The sequence below is a fragment of the Perognathus longimembris genome, chromosome 3, assembly GCF_023159225.1.
Source record: "Perognathus longimembris pacificus isolate PPM17 chromosome 3, ASM2315922v1, whole genome shotgun sequence".
Taxonomy (NCBI): Eukaryota; Metazoa; Chordata; class Mammalia; order Rodentia; family Heteromyidae; genus Perognathus; species Perognathus longimembris.
The window spans coordinates 111112372-111133518 of NC_063163.1; the positions used below are offsets into that span (position 1 = coordinate 111112372).

Below are 21147 nucleotides of genomic sequence, written 5' to 3' on the forward strand. Positions count from 1 at the left end.
TTAGACTACCTGAGTTTAAACCTTGGGCATAGTACATATCTTCTTTCAGTCTCCATTTCCTGGTTATAAGATGAGAAGATCCCTAACGAACTTGTTGACACAAATCAGTGACTTCACACTCACACATGCACATTCATATGACAAGAGATAGATGGATGGAGACTGGAGGTTAGAAGGTAAACATAGAGCTATTTATGATAGCCCCTGACAAATGTCAAGTTCTCATTCTCAGTGGATGATAGTTGTTGCTTTCATTCTTACTTTAACAGTAATGGTAATAATAGTGAAAGTAATTGTTCCCATGTGTGATTTTCCTTTCAGCTCCCTGAAAGGGCAATATTTCAAATTAAGCAGCATAATTCAGCTACTTGTGGAGTCTCTGAGTGGCAGCTAGAGGAAGCACAAGTATTCTGGGCAAAAAAAGAGCAGAGTCTTGCTCTGAGCATTCTCAAGCAAATGATCAAGAAGTTGGATGCCACCTGCACAGAGGTTCTTGTGTTTTATTTTATTCTTTTTAAAAAGTTAGCTAAACTAGTATTTACTGTTACAAAAAAACATTGCTATGCTTCATGTTTTTATCATTTAGTTGTACAAAGGGATTTTATTTTGACATGCCCATTATATACCATAATGTACCTTCATATCAGACTCACCTCTCTTGTCTCTTTCCCTGATCCCTCCCTTGGATTTTTTTGTATGTGTTCCAGTCCTGGGGCCTGAACTCCAAGCCTAGGTGCTTGCTGTCCCTGAACTTTTTTTGCTCAAGGCTATTATTGCTTTACCACTGAGCCACAGCATCACTTCTGCTTTTTGGTAGGTAGAGTCTCACAGACTTTCCTGCCTGGTCTGGCTTTTTGATTCTCAGCTTTCTCATCAGAAAATTAGGGATAATAATAGTTCTCAGTTTATAGGATTTCTGTGAGAATTGAGTTAGTATACATAAAGCCTGGCACATAGAAACACTCAATAAATAGGAGCTGCTTCCAAGAATAACAACAATAAAAGTACAGGATGATTATTTCATAAGCCTTCATATTTGGTATTATTAAAATTGTTATATGGTTAAAATATGAAGAAAAATATTTTTTACTTCTCTGATTATTGTATATTGTTTTATAGATTTCATTGTGATGCTTCCATGCATGCATACCAAGAACTTTGACCGTGTTCACCTCCCTCATTAGTCTTTTTCTGTCTTTTACAATGATATTTTCATACATGCCTAAAACCTTGACCATATTCACCCCCAAGACCTTCTTTTCTCCCTTCCTCTTCCTTTCACATCCTCCTCCCTCCCCTCCCCCCCAATAGGCCTCATTTTACATTTGCGTCTTTTTTGGTATAGCCATGATAATGAATTATACTTTAAGGTTTTGCTCTTTTTTTTTAATACAGAATAATCCCAAGCTAAAACTTCTATACACAGAATGTCTGAGAGTTTGTGGCAATTGGTTAGCAGAAACTTGCTTAGAAAATCCCGCAGCAATCATGCAGACCTATCTAGAAAAGGTAAGCTAACTTTTGCAGCATCTCTTCAGATCTTTGTATAGCATGAATGCACTTGGTCCTGTTATCAACAACAAAGTTATTCCAGAAGCAAATGAATTATGGTTTCATTCATCTGTGTGTTACTGTTGGAGCTCTGTATGATCTTAAGGGCAGAATAGGATGTTACAGAAGGAGAGGTATGTATTTCGGAAGTAACCCTGTGTGTCATCCCCTTCATGTTTCCACCCCAGCCACTTTTTCATTGTTACTTTTGATCATCCCTCCTTATATTCATCCACAAAAATCTAATTAAAGAATATTCAAGTCATTCTTTGCTCTTCATGTGCAGTCAACCCTCTTCAAGTTCAGACTAGGATGTAAGTACTGCCAGTTCCCTGATTTTTGTTTCTTTAGAGTAACTTCAGAAATAATTATTATAATAAATAAAGAATAGGAAAAGATGTAATTGTCTTTAAAGAGCTCTGTATTTGTACATGTTGTTTTGAAAATATCAGCTGTTATAGGTATTTCTCCACTGTCAAAGTTGCTCTAACCATATGGAAATAGCTATTTAGCTTTTACAGATATACATGTTAGACTTTAGCATGGGATTCACTTCATTTGAGTGATTCTTTAAATGTATTTAGTATTTGTAAATAGAATTTAAATGAATTGTTTGTTCTTAAAGGCAGTAGAAGTTGCTGGAAGTTATGATGGAGAAAACAGCGAGCTCAGAAATGGAAAAATGAAAGCATTTCTGTCATTAGCACGATTCTCTGATACCCAATACCAGAGAATTGAAAACTACATGAACTCATCAGAATTTGAAAACAAGCAAGCTCTCTTGAGAAGGGCCAAAGAAGAAGTGGGCCTACTAAGAGAACATAAAATCCAGACCAACAGGTAATTAGATGTCCACAAGTGACTACTTTTTGGAGTGGGGGGCTGTGCTGGGGTTTGAACTCACTGCCTCTTACTTTGCTAACCAGGTACTCTACCACTTGATAACTCTCCACCAGCTACTTTTTTGGCTGGGATATATTGGACTGCAGTCCTGCTGTTTCTTTTTTTTTTTTTTTTTTTTGCCAGTCCTGGGCTTGGACTCAGGGCCTGAGCACTGTCTCTGGCTTCTTTTTGCTCAAGGCTAGCACTCTACCACTTGAGCCACAGTGCCACTTCTGGCCATTCTCTGTATATGTGGTGCTGGGGAATCGAACCCAGGGCTTCATGTATACGAGGCAAGCACTCTTGCCACTAGGCGGATATTCCCAGCCCCCAGTCCTGCTATTTCTACTTCTTTTTGTCACTGTGCTTTTCCTGTAGCTTGGGATGACAGGCAGGCAACACTGAGCTCAGCCATTCATTGAGATGGAGTCTTATGAGCTTCTATGCCCAGACTGGCTTCAAACCACAATTCCCTGATCTCTACTTCCCAAGTAGCTAAGATCATAGGCTTGGGCTACTGTGCCTGTCTGCAAGTGAGACAGTTAACTTGTTTCTCTAAGAAGTGGGACTTAAACTTTTTGTTTTAAACTTTATAGTTTTGAAGACTAAAGCTTGGTTTGAATAATTTTATTTTCTTGGCTCTATTGTGGCTAATCACAGTTTAAATTAGTGTACAATACACCAACACATGTTCTTTTATAAAGAATTCACACACTGGTTCTAAGCCCATTATAGAGTGTATGGATGTCAAGTTTTTTGTTTTCCTTGTTTTGATTAGTATCACAGCTAAAGAAGTATTGAAATTAAATACAAAAGACTTATTTTGGTGTAATATTTTCATTTAAGTCTGCCTTGAGTCTGTTCTACATATTTTAGTCTAAATCTAAACTATATTTCCATATATTTTAGTATAAAGCTAAATATCTTGAATTTACTTTGTTTATAGTTAGCTAAGTGAATTCTACTGTTAGGACAAAGTAAGTTATAATTCTTATTATTTTGATTTTTCCCCTGGATTAGACACCTGGTTTGTTCTATGTATGATTTTGTGTTTTACTTTAATTACCTAATGCAAGATACACAGTAAAGGTTCAGAGAGAGCTGGAACTGGATGAATGTGCACTCCGTGCACTGAAAGAGGATCGTAAACGCTTCTTGTGTAAGGCAGTTGAAAATTACATCAACTGCTTGTTAAGTGGAGAAGAACATGATATGTGGGTTTTTCGACTTTGTTCCCTCTGGCTTGAAAATTCTGGCGTTTCTGAAGTCAATGGCATGATGAAGGCAAGTCTTAACTCTACCCAGCATTTAAGCTTGTGCTTTAAAAAGAAACTTAAACATAAACCCCTTCAGTGTCCAGTTTGGCATACCCCTTTGTTTTCTTGGCATCTGGTTTGGTACTGTAAGATACATAAGCTCTTAGTGATGCAGGTTTGGGTGAACATGCAAATTTGGCATTGTCCCATATATTTGCAGTTACCACAAGGAGTACCTAGGATGAAATAATAGATTGGTAAAATTGGAAAGCAGACTAAGATGATGTGATCAATGAATTACTTTTATAATTGTGCAAAAAGATAATTTAGGGAAAATACCAAGCTTGTATTTAAAAATTTTAATGACAATTCGGTTTGTTTGTTTGAAGATTGGTTTTGTTAACGACGACTGAAATAGTAGAGGAACTTTATTTTAGGCTAATCTATTTGCTTAGATGTGAGAATATTTGAAATGTGTTGTTTGATTCTTATTTTTATATTGTGTCAATGGCAGAGAGATGGAATGAAGATATCCTCATACAAATTTTTGCCTCTTATGTACCAACTGGCTGCTAGAATGGGGACCAAAATGACAGGAGGCCTAGGATTTCATGAAGTCCTCAATAATGTAAGTAACCTGAAGATCAAAACTTAGTAATGACTGTTTTCTTATTCACTTATACTATTGTATAAAATACATTTTATTTGTCTTCTCTGGAAAAAGGAAATGCAAAGGAAAAGGGAAATATAAAGTTTTGTTCTTTCTTATGACACATATTTCTCAGTCTCTTATTTCTCATATTTCTCTTGCTTGCTCTCTCACAGCTATACAAATACATAATCTATTCACTGCAGACTATAGGCAATACTTGCATTTTGATTTAAAGCAAAACATTTTTAAATGTATATTGTCTAGTTTTGTATGAAATTAATAATTCTTAACTTTCTACAGCTCATCTCTAGGATTTCAATGGATCATCCTCACCATACTTTGTTTATTATATTGGCTTTAGCAAATGCAAAGAAAGATGAAATTTTGACCAAACCGGAAGTAGCAAAGAGGAGCAGAATAACTAAAAATGCACCCAAACAAAACTCTCAGCTTGATGAGGTATTAGAATTAAATGATTTTTGAATTATCATATTTGTTTTTTCTCAGAATATTCCTTTCTTAAGTCTTCTGGGTTTTGAGAATGTATTATGCTAATAGTGCTTAGTTTTTAAATCCTTTGTTATTATGGTGCCACAAAAATAGGCTCAAATTTTGTGAATATTTCTCAAAATAAATAGTTGTACTATTTTGCTCTTTTTCTCATATCGAAGGACAAAGAAAATCTGATTGATTGATTGATTGGTCTTTTTTTTTTTATACTGGGGATCAAACATTGCACTTGCTAGGCAAGCACTTTGCCACTGAAATACATCCCAGACCCAGATTTTTTTTTAACCCCCTAAATTACTGACATTTGAGATTATTGTTCACATATTTCTAGATTGTCTAAATCTGTGCATCAATTTTTTTTGCCAACTTGAAGTCGGCATGAGCACTGTCTCTGGCTTCTTTTTGCTCAAGGCTAGTGCTCTACCACTTGAGCCACGACACCACTTCTAGCTTTTTCTGTCTATGTGATGCTGAGGAATTGAACCCAGGGCTTCATGTATGAGAGGCAAACACTCTGCCACTAGGCTATATTCCCAGCCCGTTTTTCTTTTTTTTTTTAATAACAAGTTTAGATGTTGAGTGGTTACTGTATAATCTTTTTCATTTGCTAGGACCGAATGGAGGCTGCAAACAAAATAATATCGACCATCAGAAATAAGAGACAGCAGATGGTCAAGAATGTTGAAGCACTGTGTGATGCTTACATTTTACTAGCAAACTTAGATGCCACTCAGTGGAAGACTCACAGAAGTGAGTGTTTGGGATCAGTGTTGCTTCTCCTGCTTGACCTCTAGTGCTATTCCTCAGCTGTCATTAAAGTCTTTTCTTTTTAAATACAGAAGGCATCAGTATTCCATCAGACCAGCCAATTATTAAACTGAAGAATTTAGAAGATGTTGTTGTTCCCACTATGGAAATCAAGGTAATTTTACCATTAACTCTTGGTTTGTAATTAGACCATCTCATTATATTAAACCATTTGAGATTTCTTTGTATATATTAAAAACCAGTAAAATATTACCATTTTTATTTTTCAACCTAAAGACTTTCTGTATTAATTCTTTTCATTATCAGTTCTGCACCTATCTTCTTTGGACAAGTGTAAAGACTCTTACCTTCATTGACCAAAAGGAAAATTTCCATATGCTTTTATACCCAGACTAATTTTTGACTCAACAGTTCACAGTTATATTACTTGTTTATTTTTAATGTGTATGTGGCCTTACTCATGGTAGACAAGTGCATTTACCATTGAATCACACTCCCTGGCTTCTGGTAGTATGTGTTTGTTTTAAGTCAGGGTCTTCCTATGTAGTCCATGCTGGCCTCAAATTTGTGATCTCTTGCTTCAGCTTCCCAAGTTTTGGGATTATATACAATACTATCCCCACCTGGTTTTTAAATTCATTATGTAATGAAAATAGTCAATATTTTATGTCTTATGTATTAACTTGACTATATAATTAGCTATATCATAATGATCTTTTACTGGTAGAAGTATCTTGTGGGTAGGGATATATGTAATGAAAAAAGTTATTGTTTAGAAAATACTACGTGCATTATAAATCTCATCACTGAATTGTAGTTTTGTGTTTGGTGTCTTTTGTTACTGAGTTTGAAATATTGCATCATGTGGAGTAACTTGGTAACTTTCCAGCTGTTATTAACTGTGTTATTTAACTGAATATTTCCTAAAAATGCTTGATTTAGTCATTTTAATAGGAAACACCACTGTACCCTCTTTCAAATTCACCTTATGTTTTTGTGACAAGTTTTGTTATATTTTGGATATCTTAGTGCTCAAATGCTGTTTTCACATATGCTGTTTTCAGTGATTTTTTTTTCAGCAACACCATTCTAACTTGAAATGTCATAGTTTCATTAAAAATATATGAAAATCACCTTCCCACTGTCCTCTTTCATTAAAAAGAAAGTGAATTACACCTCCACTTTTTAACCAGGAGGCACATTCTTTCATTCTTCTATTTAATATTAAAAATGCTGTTTGATAGTTTTCTTCAAATGCAAATAGTTGTCTAACTTATCATAATTATACTTTTCATTAGGTGGACCCTACAGGAGAGTATGAAAATCTAGTGACTATACAGTCATTTAAAACAGAGTTTCGTTTAGCAGGAGGCTTAAATTTACCAAAAATAATAGATTGTGTGGGTTCTGATGGGAAGGAAAGAAGACAACTTGTCAAGGTAAGACTTTTCCTTTTTTGCTACAGAGCTTAGAAGTCTAATCAGTTAATATTTTCTTTCTGCTTAATTTGTGTCTCTGTCTTTAGTCTGAGTAATTGAAACTAAAAACTTGTGGAATAAATATGTATTGTTTCGTAGAAGCAATGCCTTTCTCTGTGTCTGAAGGACTACTATTCTGTGTGGTTGCTTTAATTTAAAAAAAAAAAATACAGTAGGGGCTGGGAATGTGTCTTAGTGATAGAGTGCTTGCCTATCATGCAGGAAGCCCTGGATTCTATTCCTCAGCACGGCATAAACAAAAAACCAGAAGTGGCACTGTGGCTCAAGTGGTAGAGTGCTACCATGAGCAAAAAGAAGCCCAAGGACATTGCTCACGCCCTGAGTTCAAGCCCCAGAACTGGCAAAAAAACACACACACAATAAAACCCAGCACATACAGGCACGATGGCATAAAGAATCAGCTGTTGAAAATGTGGTAGTGGTTCATTTCCATGATAAGAACACATTGGAATCTTATGCCTCATTGTACAGAGTCTGCTACCATGCCAACTGCTGCTGTAGTTGGAGGGGATAGCATTTCTCACTTTCTGACCGGCTGCTTAGGAGTTGCTTGGGACCTGTTAGCGAGCAGTGAAAATATAGTACCAGTCCATTCATGTGTTTTGCAGTTTGCCTTCAGGTGAGGGAGTTCCCTTGGTTCTTAATTATAGAAGCAGCTAGGAGACATAGTGGCACAGAGTAGTCATCCTAGCTCTTGGGAGGCAAAGACAGGAGGATTGTGAGTTCAAGATCATCTTGGGCTACCCTGGAACTTATTATATACCCAGACCTAGTCTTTATAAAAAAAATAATAATAAAAGAGTAACAAGCAGGTTTTTTTCATCAGTTAGCCTCCCAGTGTGATAACTAAATGAAAGAATTGTTGAAAGGTCTTAATTACTTATTCAGAGGAGCAGAGGTGCTCGGACTTTTCTGCCCAGTAACCTGCTGCAATCCCTGGCTGACTGTGTTTCCATGTGACTATTCTGAAGGGCCGTGATGACTTGAGACAAGATGCTGTCATGCAGCAGGTTTTCCAAATGTGCAATACATTACTGCAGAGAAACACTGAAACTAGGAAGAGGAAACTGACTATCTGCACATACAAGGTAACTAGTTATGTTCTTGTTGCTTCACCCAGAAAAGATGCATTATTTGAACTAAAGATCAGCAGATATTTTTGAGGAAGGACCAAACAATAAATATGATACGCTTTGTGAGACACATAGATCACCTTGTTACATACTCATTTTTTCTTCACAACTCCATAAAACTTGAAAAGAGATTGCTAAAAGGTCTTAAAAGAAGTTTTTAGCTCAAAATGCTAGGCTTTTAGATCATAAATATGATGTAGAACTAGTTTACCCAATATGTACTCCAGGAGTAAGAACCTCATTTTCCCAGGAAGCAACAGTTTTCTACCAGATACACAGTTGAGCCTCTACATAAATATGAGGAATGTCTCCATCTTAAATATTTGGAAGTTAAACTTCCATCTCTACTAAATGAGTCTTTTTTCAATTTTTGGTAACTTTTTGGACTTTTAGACTGATTGTAGTTGTAGTTTTTCCTTTAGTTTGTAGAAGATTTGTTATCTCACAGTCTTTTGGAAGGGCTGGTTCTTTGATAAGGTTAGCTATGTAGAACTCTTAAGAGACACCTCAAACTTAATAAATACAAAATAGAACTCTTTTTTTTTCTTTTTTTTTTTTTTTGCCAGGGGTAGGGTTCAATCAGTGGGGCTGGAACTTGGGGCCTGGGCACTGTCCCTGAGCTCTTTTGCTCAAGGCTAGTGCTCTTCCACTTTGAGCCACAGTGCCACTTCCAGTTGTCTGGTGATTAAGTGGAGATACGAGTCTCACAGCCTTTCCTTCCTGGGCTGGCTGTGGACTGGTATCCTCAGGTCTCAGCCTCCTGAGTAGCTAGGATTACAAGCGTGAGCCACTAGCACCCAGCTGAAGTAGAACTATCTCATGTCTGAGGCTATAATCTTTATCTATCATTTCCCATTTGATACCTCAAGAATGAAACATGTAATAGACTCCCAACAAAGAAATGCTAAGAAACTAAAGCCTCCGTAGGACACAGTTTAACATTTCAGTATATAAGATACCATAGGCTGGGGATATGGCTTAGTGGTAAAGTGCTTGCCTAGCATACATGAAACCCTGGATTCGATTCCTTAGTACCACATACACAGAAAAAGCCAAAAATAGTGCTCTGGCTCAAGTGGTAGAGTGCTAGCCTTGAGCTAAAAGAAGCCAGGGACAGTGCTCAGTCCCTGAGTTCAAGCCCCAGGACTGGCAAAAAAAAAAAGATACCATATTGGGAATATAATAATATGGAAGGGTGATTGTAGCATTAATAACAAATGATTTATATACAGAATATCGAAAGAACTTCACACACTAATAATAAAAGACAGCTATTAGAAAAAAAAAGAATACAAATGGGCAGTTCACAATAAGAAAACATTTGAGTAGCCAATAAGCCTATCAGGTGATACTTTGTTGCCCATCTGGAAAATACAAATTAAAACCACAGGTGATACATGATAAATCCTTAAATTAGCAAGATACAAGTCTTACATATTAGGAAAGATATGGAATGATACTTCTGGTTAGCTACATAAATGGGAACAGTCACTTTGGGTGGTTAATTAGCAATCTGTGGGTAACAGATGTGAAGATACATATTTCCTTTGACCCAGCTGTTCAACTCCCGGCTGTATACCAAGAGAAATGGAAGTGTGTTCACTAGTACACTATGACTGCAAGAGTATTTGGAGGAACTCTAGAAACACTATAAATGTTAATATGCAAACTGGATAAATTGGACAGTTATGGTATATTCATACCATATACAGTCATGAAAATAAATGACTTAAATACACTATTATAGCTAATGGAAAACAGTGATGAATGAGAGAATAGCAAATTATAAAGCATACATCTTTAAGTTTGCAACTGTTTATGCCTAGCTTTGAAATAAAAATAATACAAAACCACATAGCAGCCCTCTTGGGTAGGGGCATGAGATTAGCAAGGGGTACAAAATAAGCCCATCTCTCTTCCTGAAAATGAGGGGAAAAAAATCTAGATTTGATAAAACTGTTTAATGTAAAAAGCATTTGTTGGTACCTTCTTTTACAATGTCTATAATGTGGTATAATTATAAAAACGTTAAGACTGTTGTTTTATATTTAGCAATTTATTTTCTCTTGAAGCTGGTAAGAATACATCTAATTTCAGGGCTGGGAATATGGCCTAGTGGCAAGAGTGCTTGCCTCCTACACATGAAGCCCTGGGTTCGATTCCCCAGCACCACATATATGGAAAATGGCCAGAAGGGGCGCTGTGGCTCAGGTGGCAGAGTGCTAGCCTTGAGCGGGAAGAAGCCAGGGACGGTGCTCAGGCCCTGAGTCCGAGGCCCAGGACTGGCCAAAAAAAAGAATACATCTAATTTCAGTAATTAAGGTGTTTTACAACTGGATCACATGAGTGATACTTTCTTAGAGGAAATTCCTTAAGTATAAGAAAAGTAGCAGGGGCTGAGAAAGTGGCTTAGTGGTAGAGTGCTTGCCTGGCATGAATGAAGCCCTGAGTTCAATTCCTCAGTACCACATAAACGGAAAAAAAAAAGAAATGGCTCTGTGGCTCAAGTGGTAGATTGCTAACATTGAGCAAAAGAAGCTCAGGGACAGTGCCCAGGCCTTGAGTTCAAGCCCCAGGACTGGCAAAAAAAAAAAAAGAAAAGAAAAAGAAAGGGAGGGAGGGAGGGAGGGAGGGAGGGAGGGAGGGAAAAGTGGCAGAGCACTGAGGCACATACCCCCATAATCCCAGATACTTGGGATCCTTGAAGCAGAGTGTTCAAAGACAGCCTGGGCAACATGGTAAAACATGGTAAGACCTGTCTCCAAAACAAATTCCTCAGCTAAATTGAACAGATTAATTATGGACCATAGATATGGTGAGCATGATCTTTCAGGAAATTGTGGGACTCGAGGTAGACTCACAGAAAGCTGGAAAAGTCATATTCTTTGAGTTTATGAAAGCAGTGTTTTCCATTGCTTTCCACCAAGGAGCTTTGTCTAATGTAGCCTGAAAAAAAAGTTTTGCTCACTGGCAGTTGAGTGAATGGTCAATTGCTCCTTAATGGCCATCTGTAACCAAAGGTATTTACTTAACGTCAGGTGGTTCCCCTGTCCCAGCGAAGTGGTGTTCTTGAGTGGTGTACAGGAACTGTACCTATTGGTGAATTTCTTGTTAACAATGAAGAAGGTGCTCATAAAAGATACAGGCCACAGGATTTCAGTGCCTCTCTATGCATAAAGAAAATGATGGTGAGTAGCAATCAAAATTAAAGATAATAACATTTAATAGCTTATTAAAATAAAGCATTTGCACATGTTATACAATGAAAAAATAGTTAATAAAAATTAGCTTACCAGCACGAAGAGATATACCTTGTGAAATACTAAGACATTTGCACTTTCTCCTTGAGGCAGTAGAAGAAAGTATTAACCGATTTATGTTTTACAGCAGTAACAGCTCTGTGAGCTTTGTGTTTGAGAAAGCAGATTGGGAATATATGGGATCTGAACCCAGACTCATAATGGTAGGAGTACAGGCTAGATAGGAGAAATAGTAAGGAGGCAGAAGTGATAGGATTCGATTCAGCAGTTGAATTGGAGGGGAGGTTAGAAAAAGAATGCCTCCCCATTCTCTAGCTGAAGTGACATTTGTCATTTAAAAACATAATAGGTATTAGTTGGATTTGTTGAAACTATTTTGACAAAATTAACATTATAAATGTTCAATTTAAAGGAGGTACAAAAGAAGTCTTTTAAAGAAAAACATGAAACTTTCATGGATGTTTGCCAAAACTTCCAACCAGTTTTCCGTTACTTCTGCATGGAAAAATTCTTGGACCCAGCTGTTTGGTTTGAGAAACGATTGGCTTATACTCGCAGTGTGGCCACATCTTCTATTGGTAATCTGATCTTAAGAGATTTTTTACTTTCATCTTCTTTTCTCTCTTAATAGATTCAGTACTTTCTAGTCTTCTGAACTGTGAGAGAATGATGGTGGTTGCTAATCAAATCTTTATCATTAGGTCATTGTTTTTTGTTTATCCCGATTGCTAGCTTCTGATTCATTTGAGTTCAATATAATTTTTTAAGCAGAAGAAAAGTTCCAGTACAGAATGAGAAATGTACCCATAAGTTCTTGATTTATAAGTATTCTTAATAAAAATGGATGCACATAATGTGCTGCTTGGGCCCAAGTAAATAATAGATTTCAACCTTAACCACTAGTTTTAAAGGTACTAGTATTTTTAAACCACATCTTTATTAAAAGAAAAAATGGTAATGCTTCTGCTTATAAAATGCAGTATGCATTCAGAGCTGGCGAACTTTGTCTTAAATTCAGAATGTCTACTTTGTATTTAATTTCCGAGTCTAACAAGCATAAACTACCTAAAAACTATATAATTTAATGATGTTAGTTGAAACTATGACTAACTATTCATTAGAAATAGATGAACTCGTTGATTTTCAATTTGATATTTTTCCTTCAGTTGGTTACATCCTTGGACTTGGTGATAGGCATGTGCAGAATATCTTGATAAATGAGCAATCAGCAGAACTTGTACACATAGATTTGGGTAAGTAATGCAGAAGGTATCTTAACAAAATAATCATAGGAATAGTGGTAGAAATTTGCTCTCACTGCCTGTACCACTGTGTAATCAACGCACTTGGCTAAGGAATGGGGTTTTTTTATGAAAAGTAAGAAAGTGATAAGTTCAGCTTTATACATTATTTCAAAGTAATAGGATTTCCAATTAGAAAAGACAGATCTAGAATTCTCAGTAAATGTGCCTCAGTTGACGTCACTGAGGAAGACTGGAAGAAGTTCTGATGCTACACATTGTTCTTTACAAAGAGGACAAGGCACATAGGCACTTGGCTTTGAGCAATAGTCAGCAAGTCAGGGAAACTAGAAGGTAGCAGTGTCTTTGAAAACAAAGGAAGAAAAAAGTTCATGACAAGTGTAGGTTCACTAGTAACTGAAACAAAAAGATCACATAAAATGAATGCTGAACGTGGGCCTTAGAGTTTCATAAATTATAGAGTAGCCCGAGGAAGGTTTCTTTGCAGAGAATGGAAACTAAATTATAAACTGGCAAGCTAAAACATGTAGACTGAGTGTGGAATAGTTCTGTAGGAAGTTTGAAGTAAAAGGAAGGGTGGGAAAGGCATTCACTGTGTAGAGATGTTAGAGTAAAAAAGGGCAACCCACAGGCTCATGTTGTATAGGAACTATAGTATATAGGAATAGAACAAAGGTAACAGGTTATTTGCCGCCTTTATGAAGTTCACATGCCTGTTGTAAAGAAAATAAATTAGGGCTGGGAATATGAGGCCCTGGGTTCGATTCCTCAGCACTGCATATACAGAAAATGGCCAGAAGTGGCGCTGTGGCTCAAGTGGCAGAGTGTTAGCCTTGAGCAAAAAAGAAGCCAGGGACAGTGCTCAGGCCTTGAGTTCACGGCCTAGGACTGGCCAAATAAATAAATTAGCTATTGCTCCTCACCTCACTAATTTATTTCTTTATTTTAGGGGTTGCTTTTGAACAGGGTAAAATCCTTCCTACTCCTGAAACAGTTCCTTTTAGGCTGTCCAGAGATATTGTGGATGGCATGGGCATTACTGGTGTGGAAGGGGTCTTCAGAAGGTAAGTCACATGAGGAACAGCAGACAATTTTTTGGTGTCAAAAATCAATAAAGCAATGAGTTTTTCCTTCCTTTGCTCCACTTGGGACTTAATGTAACATACCATCATTGCTAACCTGCCCTAGAGAGACCTAACTTGGTCCTATCTAACTTTTTTACTGATAACTGCTTTTGGGTTCATAGAAGATACTACAATTTTTTCTTTTTCTTTTCTTTTTTTTTTTTTTTTGCTTGGACTCAGGGCCTGAGCACTGCCCCTGGCTTCTTTTTGCTCAAGGCTAGCACTCTGCCACATGAGCCAAAGCACCACTTTGGGCTTTTTTTTTTTTTTTTTTTTGGCCAGTCCTGGGCCTTGGACTCAGGGCCTGAACACTGTCCCTGGCTTCTTCCCGCTCAAGGCTAGCACTCTGCCACTTGAGCCACAGCGCCACTTCTGGCCGTTTTCTGTATATGTGGTGTTGGGGAATCGAACCTAGGGCCTCGTGTATCCGAGGCAGGCACTCTTGCCACTAGGCTATATCCCCAGCCCCTACTTTGGGCTTTTTATGTGGCGCTGAGGAGTCAAATCCAGGGCTTCATGCATGCTATACAAGCACTCTATCACTGAGCCACATTCTTAGCCCCTGCAATTTTCTCTTAAAGGAGTTTATGCTCAAATACAACTTCCTACTAAAGAAATTTTACATACCCTTGTAGTTTCCTTAAAAGTTTACATACACAATAATTGAAGACTGAAAAGTTTCATGGTAATAAACAAAAAGCTTATAAAACATTCACACAAATATATTCGTATTCATCTCTTAAAAGCCCACTCTGCCAAGTATATGAGATTATCAGTTTGGGGAATTGCTAATGGTGTTAGTCTCACATACTACACATGAGCATCTACAAGAACAGATACATTGAAAACATCGGTGTGTAACAAAGCCCATATCTGTAATGTGTTTGAATCTGTAGATGCTGTGAGAAGACCATGGAAGTGATGAGAAACTCTCAGGAAACTCTGCTAACCATTGTGGAGGTAAAGTTTTGTTTTAAGGACATGGTTATTTCTTCTTTTTTTTAATGCCAATACAGATTTTTTGTTGTTGTTGTCAACATAATGTACAGAGGGGTTACAGTTACATACTTAAGGTAGTGAGTACATTTCTTGTCATGCTTGTTACCCCTTTCTCATTTTTTTTTTTACCTTCCCTGTGATGGACATCATCCTCCTAATCTACAATGCTTATGAACTTTATGAACAGTAACAATAAAACCATTTCTTCCAGGTCGGGTGATACGTACATTTCTTTCCTTTGCTTGGTATCATCTGTTCCCTCTTTATCACCCATTTCTTTTCTTCCCCCACTACCCTTGAGTTGCTAAGTTTGCTTTTATCAATGTCCATTGCAGCTATTGAGCCTCTCTACTGTATTTTTTTCACCCGATTTCCACTCATTCTGTGCTCTCCTCCCAGCTTCCCTAAGATGTGCACATGTGTATACCATATGTGAGGTAAAGAATATAGGGTACTCCAGATACTATAAGACTAATTAAGAAGAGGTCCTTTGTTTCCTTATCTTTGGAGTTCCTTTCAGTCTGTATATTATTTTAAATACATATGAAGTAGTGATTGGCTTTTATTATTTGGTGCATTTCTCCCAAGACTGTCCTTTTTTGGTCTTGCTGTGTATTGGTAGCTTAGGTCCTGTTTGCCTTTGTCATGTCTCTTTGCAATTTGATTCTAATACCCACATATCAGGGAGAACATTCACTGTCTCTCTGTTCTTGGCTTGTCTCATTCAAGAAGATTTGTTCTAATCTTGTCCATTTCCCTGAGAATGCCATTATTTTATCATGTCTAATAGCTGTGTAGAATTTCATTGTGTACAGGTACCACATTTTTTTGGATCCATTCATTTTTAGTGGGACATCTGGGTTGTTTCCATATCTTGGCTATTGTGAACAGTGCAGCAATGAACGTGGAAGTACAGGTATCCTTATTGTATCCTGGATCCTGTTGCTCAGGGTATATGCCTAGGAATGGTATGGCTGGGTCATAGGATATGTCTCTGTTGTTTTTTGAGGAACCTCCAGACTGTTTTCCAGAGTGGTCATACTAGTTTATATTTCTACCAGCAGAGCAATAGGATTCCAATAGGGTTCCTCTTTCTCCATATTCCCTCCAGCATTTGTTGTTGCCAGAGTTCAGAGTATAAGACATTCTTACTGGGGTAAGGTGGTATCTCAGGGTTGTTTTTATTTGCATTTCCTTTACCACCAGGAATGCAAAGCGTTTCTTCATGTATTTCTTTGCCACTTTTATTTCTTCTGTCCATTTAGTGATTGGTTTATTAGGGTTTGGAAGGATTCCTTTGTTGCATTGCAGGTAAAGATCTTTTCCCAATTGGTTGGCTGTCTTTCTAGTTTAGTAGCTATGTCGTTAACTGTGCAGAACTTTTTATTTTAATGTAGTCCCATTTGTCTAGTCTCTTTCCAATCGTTTGTGCCTCAGGACTTTGCTCAGGAGATTCCTGCCTGTGCCTATAAGTTCTAATGTCTCTCCTATTCAGACATGGCTATTTCTTTACTAGAAAAGCTTTATCTTGCTAGGACTGCTACTACATTGTAATTAATCTGTAGTCTAAAGTAAAGTCAAGCATTTTGACATTTTTACATTACGATTTTGACATAGTTGGGGTTTTCTTTTGTGCTACTTGGGGCCTGGGCTGTCACTAAGCTTTTGTGCTCAAGGCTAGCATTTCTACCATTTGAGCTACAGCTCTACTTCTAGCTTTTTAGGTGATTGGAGATCAGAGTCTTGTGGACTTTCCTGCCCAGGCTGGCTTTGAACCACGATCCTTAGATCTCAGCCTCCTAATAAGTAGCTTGAATTACAGGCATGAACCATTGGTGTCTAGCTTGACACAGTATTATTTCAAGGATAGTTTCCACTGGGATTCAAAAGGAATTGTGATCAGGTTGAGAACAGAAATCACTAATGAGCTCAGAATGGATGAGAAGCTGGAACCATTATGTTAGTATAGTATCCACCACAAGGGAGCAGGAAATGTATGGTTCTGCTCTTCTTTCTTCATTAGCTGCCCTGTAACTGACCTGTTATTTTTACTGATTTGTTTTACAGTCATGGCTAAATCCTTTTAAACTAACAAATCAAAAGGCACATTGTTCCTAAAATGCATGCATTTTTTTTCTACTTAGGTCCTCCTGTATGATCCACTCTTTGACTGGACTATGAACCCATTGAAAGCTTTATATCTACAGCAGAGGCCAGAGGATGAGGCTGAGCTCCATTCCACTCCAAATGCAGATGACCAAGACTGCAAACGAAGCCCTAGGTGAGCAGTATTTTAGGAAGGACTTTTTATTTTGCCAGTTACTTAGATGTTCTTATTCCCAATGCCCTTAAAGTGTTATACATCATTGACATCTTTACATTTTTCTCTTAGTGATATTGACCAGAGTTTCAACAAAGTAGCTGAGCGAGTGTTGATGAGACTGCAAGAGAAGCTGAAAGGAGTGGAGGAGGGCACCGTGCTCAGTGTGGGTGGGCAGGTGAATTTGCTCATACAGCAGGCCATGGACCCCAAAAACCTCAGCCGACTTTTCCCAGGATGGAAAGCTTGGGTATGATCTTCCGCATATGAATTATCCTTGAATTCAAGAAATTATATTGCCCCCACAAGAAGTTGAGTAAGGATTAATGTTTAACTGATTGCTTTAGCTGTATCTGAGAACATCTGTACTATCACATGTTAAAAATAATACCTCTTCACACTGTGTTTTAGGTTAAATGATTATTTCTTCTCAAGAGCAAACTGGTATTAATGCAAATGAATCAGACTTCTGCAGTGAGGGGAACCGTGAAAGCAGCAGTGACAGCCTCCATTGGGAGGAATCAGAATAAGTACATGCACTACTTCCTAAGTAGTTTTCAATTAAAACTTTTCCAGATAGATGTGATAAATAAGCATCCACCTATCATTTATAGCTATACATTGTGTAACATGCACACGGTGCCCCAGCACTATAAAGAAAAAAGTGTACAAAGTATATAAATTGAACATCCTTGAACTGAAAATCCAGAATATGAAACACACTGGATACCCATTTCCTTCCCTTCTCCTTCCCCTTCCCCTTCCCCTTCCCCTTCCCTCCCTTTCCTTCATTCCCTTCCCTTCCTTCATTCCCTTCATTCCATTCCTTTCCTTTCTTTCCCTCTTTTTCTTCCTTTCCCTCCTTTCCTTCCCTCCCTCCTTGTATTTTGAGACAGGGTTTCAGTGCCTCACATTCATGATCCTCCTGTCTCAGCCTCCTGCATGCATGTATCATGATGCCCAGCTCATCCAGAACCTTGAGTCTCATGTTGGCAGCATTTCATATTTCAGATTTCCCAGTTAGGGATGCTTACCTGAGAAATCTGTGCGAATCTTACAAAGTCTAAAGTCCCAAGCATTTTGAATTAAGATTACTCAACAAATGATGTGTTTAGATGCTTAGTCACACCAAATACTAAACAGATATTATGGAGAACAAGTTTTAAAGATCTGATTGGTATAGTTAAGCTCTGGGGCAGCCTTTGTCATGATCCTTCTCTCTTTGCCTCCCACACAGCAGGAAGTATAGGTTCATTCTACAACAAATGACTTGTTGAGTTGGGGGAAGTCTCACCAATTTTTCCCTTGGGCTGGTCTTGAACTGCTATCCTACAGATCTCTGCCTCCTGAGTAGCTTATAGCATGAACCACCATGCCAGCATTATTTTTTTGTTTTCTTTTGAATTAGCAAATTAGAACAGGTGTACCATTTGCTTGTGAATTTATTTACCTTTTTTTTTAGTTACCTTCATTTTGACCCTAAGAATTTCCACTTGCTATAAGTTTTTCTGTGTACTTAAAAGTATACTGTAGGGGAAATTACTCTTTAAGTAGTATTTCTCCAACAATAAAAACTTACAAGCTTAATCATATGATCCTAGTTTGCCACTGGAAAGAGTTGGCATTAGAGAAGTAAGGCACCTTGTCCAAGGCCAAAAAAAAAGTAAAATGTAAAATACAAGCATAGTGTAGCAGTTCCCAAGTGGGTGAGATTTCAGGTAAATAGAATCTTGGGTTCACCAGTCATTTGCTCACAAGGTCAGTGAAAACCCAAATAGAGAAGGCCCTAGAAAAGCGAATTGTAGACTGCTTGAATAATTGTGTCCAGACTTAAGGAAGGTATAGTCCTCCCATCAACTGTGTGCTGCTCATTCCTTCTCCAGTAACTCCTTAATGGAGGTGGGGAAAAAAACGTAGGCACTTAGAAATTTAACAATACCATCTGACACGTCAGTGGCTCAAGCCACTAGCTACTTGGGAGTCAGAGACTATAGGGAGGGCAGATTGTGGTTCAAGGTTAGCCCAGGCAAAGGAAAGTTGGCAAGATTTCATCCCAACCAATGGCTGGGCACAGTGGTACACACCTGTTGTCTCAGCTATGTAGGGAAGTAGAACAAAATAGGAGGCTCAGAGTTTCAGGCTGTCACAGGCACAAAGACCTATCAGGAAAAATAACCAATACCAAAAGGGTAGGTAGAATGGCTCAGGTGGTTGAGCACCTGCCTAGAAATGGTTGGGGCCCCGAGTCTGTTTGAAGTTGAGTACCACCACCACACCCCCCAAAAGGGAAAAATTTTGGACATCTTCAAGTTCAAAATAGGCTAATCTAAAAAGTAAGCCAGTATGCTAATTTGAACTTTGGCATTCCAAGTGTTTTAAATACACCTTAGTGAAAATATCATGTATTTTATGTCAGTTTGTCTCTGAACAATTAAATGTATTTTTTAGACTACACTGTTAGCTGAATTTACTGTGAAATGTTGTGAATAAATCTAAAAGGAAGAATGTGCCAAGGCCCAATGCTTTTAATTCAGATAGCAAGTGTTCTGTGTGCTGTCCTAATACTGTTTGTGCACAATTCCTTTATCCTTAAAGCATATGTGGCTTCACAAATAGCATAGTGCAATAACATTAAAATATAGCCAAAAGCACTGAAAATATGAGTCAATGCTTTCTCCTTCTGAGGAAGAAGTGATATGAATTTATGAAAACTCCCCTATGTAGGAAGAGTCCACAGAGGCTAGCATTACTTCTGTATCAAACCACATAAAAACAAAATATGTTCCAAGAACATAGGAACAAAAAGTCCCTATGAAATTTATCACACCAATGCCATCAGTATAAAGAGATAATACATCATGACCAAGTGGCATTGTAACAGAATACCAACCAAGTTGACTTAATATTTGAAAAAAAACAAACTAGATTGCTATCTAAAGACCATAAATGCAGAAATTCTCAAGAAAATACTAGCAAACCAAATCAAACAAGACATCAAGAATGTTATGTTACTTACATTGGGGCATTATTTAGTTGGTACAGTTCAAGATCTTGGATTGAAATCCTAATAGTGTCCCCCAAATCCTAACAACAACAAACAACACAGCTCTGCCTCAGCATGTGATGCTCTCTGCTATCTACAGATGCTGAGCAGATGACAGCATCATGCTCTTAAACTTCCAGGCTTCCAGAACCATGAGCTAAATAAAATGCTGTCTTTGTAAAATAAATAAAGAAAACATCACTTACCAGGATCCAGTGGGATCTATCCCAGGTCTGCAAGAAAGAGTCAGTATATGCAAATCAAATGGATAATGCATCATCAACAGAATGAAGGATATAGAACATATAATCCTCTTAGTATATTGACGAAATTGCATTCAGTGAGATTCAACATTCTCCTGTGATAAAAACAATAATTTGGATATGGAAGGAACACACCCTCAATACAATAAAGGATATGTATGACAAATCCTCAACCTGTTGAGGAAAAGAAAGGGTTTAAAGTCTGAACAGGACAAGGATTAGAATGTCCACTTCCACAGTGTATATTTGGTGTATGTAGTAATAGAAGCATTAGGAAACTTAGGTAAGAAAATAAATTCAATGGTATTACCAATAAGGAGAAAGTAAATTATCCCTGGAAGGAAAAGAAATGTCAAAAAACAACTGCAGTGCAGTATACATGCACGGTTGCATGTAGCTCATCTGTATGTTGCATTACATTCCCTTTGATAAATACACAATAGTGGTATGACAAGGTTGTGAGGTAGGTCTCTTTTCTTTTTTTTTTTTGGCCAGTCCTGGGCCTTGAACTCAGGGCCTGAGCACTGTCCCTGGCTTCTTTTTGCTCAAGGCTAGCACTCTGCCACTTGAGCCACAGCGCCACTTCTGGCCGTTTTCTGTATATGTGGTGCTAGGGAATCGAACC

General features: G+C 37.7%; 1 protein-coding gene across 1 annotated transcript in view; it reads left to right on the forward strand.

The window, feature by feature from the left end:
* Atm (ATM serine/threonine kinase) overlaps positions 1 to 18024 on the forward strand; it is an 85347-nt gene extending 67323 nt beyond the window's left edge. Inside the window, exons 47-63 of the mRNA XM_048343781.1 lie at positions 322 to 489; positions 1396 to 1509; positions 2177 to 2391; positions 3510 to 3717; positions 4204 to 4317; positions 4642 to 4800; positions 5463 to 5601; positions 5691 to 5773; positions 6918 to 7058; positions 8090 to 8206; positions 11290 to 11439; positions 11924 to 12089; positions 12678 to 12764; positions 13723 to 13837; positions 14794 to 14857; positions 17041 to 17177; positions 17289 to 18024. Coding sequence (XP_048199738.1) covers positions 322 to 489; positions 1396 to 1509; positions 2177 to 2391; positions 3510 to 3717; positions 4204 to 4317; positions 4642 to 4800; positions 5463 to 5601; positions 5691 to 5773; positions 6918 to 7058; positions 8090 to 8206; positions 11290 to 11439; positions 11924 to 12089; positions 12678 to 12764; positions 13723 to 13837; positions 14794 to 14857; positions 17041 to 17177; positions 17289 to 17472 — 2361 coding nt within the window. The 3' untranslated portion in view covers positions 17473 to 18024. The remainder of the gene's footprint in view (positions 1 to 321; positions 490 to 1395; positions 1510 to 2176; positions 2392 to 3509; positions 3718 to 4203; positions 4318 to 4641; positions 4801 to 5462; positions 5602 to 5690; positions 5774 to 6917; positions 7059 to 8089; positions 8207 to 11289; positions 11440 to 11923; positions 12090 to 12677; positions 12765 to 13722; positions 13838 to 14793; positions 14858 to 17040; positions 17178 to 17288) is intronic.
* Positions 18025 to 21147: the final 3123 nt, after the last annotated feature.